The sequence below is a fragment of the Belonocnema kinseyi genome, chromosome 4 (genome assembly GCF_010883055.1).
Source record: "Belonocnema kinseyi isolate 2016_QV_RU_SX_M_011 chromosome 4, B_treatae_v1, whole genome shotgun sequence".
Classification (NCBI taxonomy): Eukaryota; Metazoa; Arthropoda; class Insecta; order Hymenoptera; family Cynipidae; genus Belonocnema; species Belonocnema kinseyi.
Genome location: NC_046660.1, coordinates 104525389 through 104532167, shown reverse-complemented (window position 1 = coordinate 104532167; position 6779 = coordinate 104525389). Strand labels below are relative to the sequence as shown.

The following is a 6779-nucleotide window of genomic DNA, read 5'->3' as shown; positions in this document are numbered from 1 at the left end:
ATATTATTATTGCTATACCCGGAAAACGATTACCTTGAATTGAAAATATTTGTGTTCAACCAAATTTTCATGTATTATCAAATAAACTGTTTTCTAAATGTGTTATTATTTTTAAAATTATACCAATAACAGTTTTCCAAGGAGCACATTTTCTAGCTGTTTCCGTATACGATATAAATCATTTATGCGTGATTTTTTTTCTAAATCACATACATAGGGTTGCTAAAAACTTCCAGTTACAAAATTTTTTGACTTTCGCTGATTTTTTCCTGACTAATTTTTTATTTTACCTGACCGTTTTCAATTTTTCATGTACATAAAAAAAGAACCTTACACCTATGGGACCAATATATCTGATGTCAGTTTTCATACTCCTAAATTAATATTAAATGCTTTTAGTGACAACAGTTTTACATTATTTAGTAAAGGCTAACCAATATATTACTCAAGCCATTCATTAAAAAAAAATATTTCAAGAAAATACTCGAATCGTCAAACGGACTGATGAATTTTCGACAAAAAATGAGTTCTCAACAAGAAGTTTAACAGTTTACATTTCAACAGAAAAACATTTCAATTAAAGTTAAAAATATGAATATTAAACAACTTTTTAAAAATATCTAAAAAATATTTCAATATTTCCACATTCGAATGTTTCAGAAGCAGTTAAATTAAACTTAAAAGTATAAATTTAACAAATTGGTTTAATCCTTTACCAAAATAGTATTTTATTTTTTAACTATTAAAGATTTTTCCATTAATAAAGTCAACAAATTCTGCCAAATATAAAATGTTTGGGCCAAAATACGAATTTCTTGCAGAGCAGTTGAGTTTTCAGTCCGAAAATATAAATTTTTAACTCAAACAGATGAATTTCTAAGCAAAAATTGAATATTTGTTTTTTGTATTTAAAAAAATTATTTTATAACTGAAAAAAAATTTTAACAAAAAAGCTAAGCTTGTAACCAAAGATGTCAATTTTTAAGTAAAATGATAGATGTGCAATCAAAAAAATTCTTTAAAACCAAAGCTACGTTTAGTTCTCGCGCTTTGCGTTCGATAATATATTTATGTCGGGCTTCGCGCTCGATACTGTATTTACGTGGCGCTAGGCGTTTGGTCTTTGTATATTCCCCACACTTGTTCATAGAATTTTTAAAACCAAAGGTCAAGCCATCGTCAATTGAATTTTCAACCGCATTGTGTTCTTCGCAGTTGTGTAGCTCTATTGCTTCATCTCCAAATAATTCACTAAAAGAGTCTATCAAAGCGTCTAGAGTGGAGAGTCAAGGTACAACAACTGCCCCAATAAATTTCGGTAAACGAGGGGGGGGGGGGGAGATAAGTTTCAACCGAGAGTCATAGCTGGTTGGTGTTTTATGTTGAGAAGGTCACCAACTTTTAGCAGCGTTGTGTTAGATGTTTTGTCAGATTTGAGAATCTTTGAAATACTGTGAAATTGTTGAATGAAAAAATGTCATTTTTGATTTCCCATTATTTTTTATGCTGTCGAAATTTAAATTTGAGATTTTTTAAGAAAATTGCAATAATTTTTATGGCAATATTGTAGGGCATTTAAAAAGCAGCATCGTTCTTCTCTTGACTTTTTTTCATATCGTGCGTTATTTGGCTTACATTCTTCATTTTCGTGTGTTTCTTGGAATATTGTAAATGCTATAACTCTGGTAATTTTTGGTTTTATAAAAAAAGTCAGTGGGAAAAATTGTTCGCCTTTTGGAATACTATGAGCATCCGTACGGAGAATTGTCGTATTTCAAAAAACGACATGCACTGCTGTCAACTTCATAGCGTTACCTTCGCGCTCCCTTTATGCGTAACCAGTGGTTACGAATGAAGTCGCGTACTAACCAGAGAGGTGCCAAGTCGATAGTATTCTTGAGTTTGCGCAGACAAACATTTGTTCCAAATTCTAGATTATTTACAAACTTGAACTGTCAATTATAGAACACCTTCAGATATATGTCTTATTCTTAAAGGTGTTTTGTCATTGGCTGTTTGTTTTCTGCTTTGCGTTTTGGGCCAGCATTTAATTTTACTCTCACAATAACATGTAATATACGGCTATCAAACACTGATTATTGCGGTCACGTCGGTCTCCTACTCTTTTTTTCTGCTTTGGAACGTGGGTCGCGCAAGGTCGTCGTCAGTGTTGTGAAAAGGAGACTACTGCAGAAAACTAAAAACTACGATGGAATCATTTGAATTTACCTCTGATGAAGAAATTCAAGCCTTTAATCATGAAAATAAGAAAATGTAAGTATTCTTTTTATATTATAATCTATAATATTTTCATCAATTGACCTAACTTAAAAATGTGTATACCCACGTGTTTGATCACTAATGAATTTTTCCAATATTCATCGTGGTTTTCGGATTTTTCAAGTAGTTTCCTTTCACCTCACTGAATTTCCCAATATTAGTTTCATTACATTTTTTCTTAGGGATTGCACGGGTTACGTCGATATGATCGAAGGTATAAAGACATTAAAAACTGCAGAAGGACATGTGTTGAAGTTTGTTTTGAACAATGCGTCCAAATCTAGCATGCGTGTACTAATGTAGGGGACATATTTATCTACCAAACATGAGTCACTTATAAGACTGAATACTGAGAGTTCTTTTTTTATTATTTCACAAATTTGTAGTGAATCCAACATTTAAACAGGTTGGAAACTCTATTATTTTATGTAAAATTATTTGTGCATTTTTTATGTGTTCTCTTTTCATGTTTCAGATTGTAGAAATAACTGCAGGCTCTATTAAATTATCCAATCCAGCCTTCAGAAACCCGAACGAGAGGATCGCTTTACTAGAATACCATGTACAACCACACAGTACAATCAAATTTCACGGCGAATATAAAAGTACGTTAGCTAATCCAGGTATAAAATTTAAAAGAATCTTCTTCAACGAGGTCGTGTTTATGGATGGACACATTGTTTAGTATATTCTTAGTAAATTATATGTTTAACAATAAGCTAAAAGAAAAATATATACTTTACCAGGAAAAAAACCTAGGCCGAAATTTTATATATAGTGTGAAGTATTATATATAATATTTATTTGTTCAATAAATTTTGGTGTAAAACTAATGAATATTATAGATAATACTTCCCACTATATATGAAGTATATATAATTTTTCCGCCTGGTAAATTAATTTAAATACAAAATTTATTTTTTGTGGATTTCAGAAATTCTTTGATACATGAAGAGCAATGGGTTTGTGGAAGTAAAGACCCATAATGCGTCCTACGGGCAAGGCACGTCGAAGACGTATTCCAGACAAGTTTTATATTTCGTTTTACTCAAACTGATTACAGTGAAAATCTTCAATAGCCCTCCCTTCTGTAGCCTTTCCGAGAATTTACGCCGCACCGCATGTAGGTGTAACAGGTGCTGCGCGGGGTGCGCGGGATCTACGGCTGTCACTCAGGCGAGCAGTCAGGAGTGAACAAATAAAAGCGGAGCAGGCTATACTGAGTTAGTTGCCACCCACCGTCAGCCCTGAAATCGGGGCTATAGAAGAGTTTCACCGTACTGGAAAATATTTGTTATACCAAAGAACATTAATTATTCTTTTTTTTTTAATGCTATCAGGTATGAAAAATCTTTTTGAGCAACTACTTTTGGAGTCAAAACAAAATCAAAAATGGCTAAAGCTACTTAGTTTTTTACTACAGACCCTCACCTTAACATCGCTTTAACAGATAAGTGAACGAAATTAAAACAAATTGATTTCTATTTTATGTAAATATTTCTAAAATTTTTATGCTGTACTGTTGAAAACTGAGTATGGTGCAAAAATAAGCAATTTCAAGTACAGTTTTGAACACAATGTAATTTTTGTGTTTGGATTTGTTTTTGACGCAAATTAAATCAAATTGAGAACATTATTCAAATTGAGCATTTTAACTTCGTTAAATATAGCGAAGGGGCGGGTAGTGTGGCGTGGCGGTTAATGTGACGCACCCTCATTTAAATAAATTGATTGATTTATAGCGAGATGTATTTACTGTACTGTATTTTTTATGTGTACTGTTTTGTATAGTGAACAAATTTGCTCCATAAAGCTAATCACTTAATTCTTATTATGAAAAGTTATGTTTCGGTGTCATGTATGTATTTTTAAAGTGACCAAAAAATAGTGAAAAAGTACAGTAGCATTTTTCCGGATTGAAAAAACATAATATAAAAAGTTCAAGTTGCACACAATTTATAAGTAATTATTTGAACCTATCATTTATCCAAAATTAATTTCATTGAACTCAGTAAACAACTTTTACTTTCCTTTTCGAAATTGCACTAAGAGCGCACCACATTAGCCAACCCGGAAGGATAACTTGGGGCAGGCAAACTTTTTGTCAAACTTGATAATTAACTACATTAATAGACGTAAATTCAACAATAATCATACACATAGGGTAGATAAGATAATGATTTACGTGCTCTATATTATTTTACTACATTTTTCAACATATTTAAATTTTAACGGAGCTTTTTATAACATGTGCTCTAAATTATCCGCCGCTCCTCTACAATAAAAAAATAAAATCTAAACACAAAACTGATTTTCTGCTTTCAGTTCTCAGTTAGGAATTGAATACTTTTTCTATTATATTTAATTTTTGACAGGTTTACATTAAAATTATTTCATACATTATTGTAAAATATCCGAAAATACCCCTTAATTTAGTTCACTTTTCTACTAGAAAATGTAATTTATCGTCATTTTTTTTCCAATACTCATTTTTTTCCTGAGGAGGTATTGGCGTCGTTAAATGAATTATAGATTCCAAGAAAAATATATGTTTTGCAGTGTTTTGCAGCAAAAAATTAAATTTGCAAAAAATATGAATTTTGCAAAAAAACTGTGTAGTTCAAAGTTTTATGCAGTTTAAAATACGGGAAATCTATAGATGTCATCGGATTTTAATGAATAAAGGTCCATTTTGTTCATTATACAAATATCAAAAATTTTCAGGCCGAAACAGTGGTAAAAGTCAATCTGTATGAAAGTTATAGACATTTTTTCAAATATGTTTGATAAACAAATAATAGCAACTTATGTTTGGATTTAGAATTATAAAACTATTGGAGGTATTTAATAATTATGTTTCATATAGTTCCTTCAACGACGTCCATACCTCATTGAGCTTATTTATCCAAAATAATAATAATACATATGTTTTATCAAGTTCGAAATTTCAATAATTTTTGTTTTATTTTTTTCTTTATAGCTGGTGGTGGCTTTAGGGCCGTAGATATGAATGCAATTAATATTGTGGAATAAGCATTCAGACTCAGGAAGAATTGAAACGGTCCATTCACAACGTAATGTTGGTTACCACGAAACATTTTAATAATGATGCCGGTTTGACCTACAGAAAAAAAGCAAGCTAGGTTTAATGTACGAAGTTTGAAGAGTCATTGCGTATTAATTGCTTTATTTATTTTGATGCACAAAAGAGAGCATCTAATTAATCATTAATATCTAAGTTAGATTTATAAACTTGAAATATTTATAATGTATTGATTTATGGAAAAAAAATAAGTTCATGGTTTATAGTTTATAGAAAAAAAGTTTTTATACCGAATATAATGAGCAATCATACGCGGAACACTAGACTACACGTACTATATTTTAATTAGTTAAAATTCAAGATAATTATATGTAAGGAACATTGTGATTTGCTGTAACCAATAGAGACTTTCGTAAGAAATTGAAATTTGACAATTAATAAAAGCCAAGGACAAACTTTTGAAAAAATTGGAGGAGATTTTAGTAAATATGTATTCATTCCTGGACAGTTGTACGTGGCATTTTCTCGAGTTAGATCTTGGCAATCTTCATGTAGTTTCTTGGGAGAACAACGCCCGAATGAAATGATTACCAATTATGTATACACAGAAATATTCAAATAAGATAATTATTTTACTTTTAAAATAATCGACAAAATGATATTGAACCCATTTTGAGGTCACATGATACTTTACTATAAGAACATTTTAATTACGTAAGTTCTTATTCACAATTTACAGTTAAAAAAATATACTGCCCAGATTTGGAGATCATGAACACGGACATCTGGGCACCGTTATCTTTTTAAACAATTATTTATAAAAACTTACGTAAACTAATTTGCTCTTACGGCAAAGTTTCACATGGCCTCGAATTATTTACAGTAAAACGAATGTTCAAATACGAAACACGCGCACCCAAGTGCGCGATCGGTCTCGTTTAATTAGAAAAAAGTTGTCTTGAAAATATTCAAAATGCCCTCATTTTTTTAATTTTTATGCAAAATGACTGGCTAACGAATTTGAGCTATAGTTTAGGATACTAAAAGAGTGCAACAAAGGACAATCTACTCAATTAATTTTTTCAAAATTTATCGTGCTCACACATAGATAGAAATACAGACTTACAGACATAAATGCATAAATCCATACAGGCATAAATATATTTAGACAGACATACAGATAGACTCATTCGTAAAACCGGGTTTTCGGATTCAGGGCGTCTCAAAGCGTAATTATTTGACAAAAACTCGAGGGTTAAATTTTACACAAATCTGATACCTTCTCTAATGAGAAGGTAAAAATTAATTTTCATCCAAAAATAGAATACCTAATTCTCAGTCATAAAAATAAATTCTAATCCAAAAAAGAAACGAATTTTCAACAAAATAGTTCACTTTTCAGCCAAAGAAATGAATTTTTAACCAGAAGGGTGATATTTCTACTATTAAGGTTACT

General features: G+C 30.8%; 1 protein-coding gene across 1 annotated transcript; it reads left to right on the top strand.

Annotated features, from left to right (window-relative positions):
- The first annotated feature begins 2194 nt into the window (after positions 1 to 2194).
- LOC117171385 lies at positions 2195 to 2597 on the top strand. The gene is made up of 2 exons (XM_033358640.1): positions 2195 to 2274; positions 2463 to 2597. Exons 1-2 carry the CDS (start codon positions 2210 to 2212, stop codon positions 2581 to 2583), a joined length of 186 nt encoding a protein of 61 aa, XP_033214531.1. The 5' UTR covers positions 2195 to 2209; the 3' UTR covers positions 2584 to 2597.
- Positions 2598 to 6779: the final 4182 nt, after the last annotated feature.

Bases quoted from the DNA above. Each gene is read 5' to 3' on its own strand.
- LOC117171385 (XM_033358640.1), top strand. From the start codon at position 2,210: ATGGAATCATTTGAATTTACCTCTGATGAAGAAATTCAAGCCTTTAAT. The intron at 2,275-2,462 runs GTAAGTATTCTT...ATTTTTTCTTAG, and splicing joins AATCATGAAAATAAGAAAAT to GGATTGCACGGGTTACGTCG.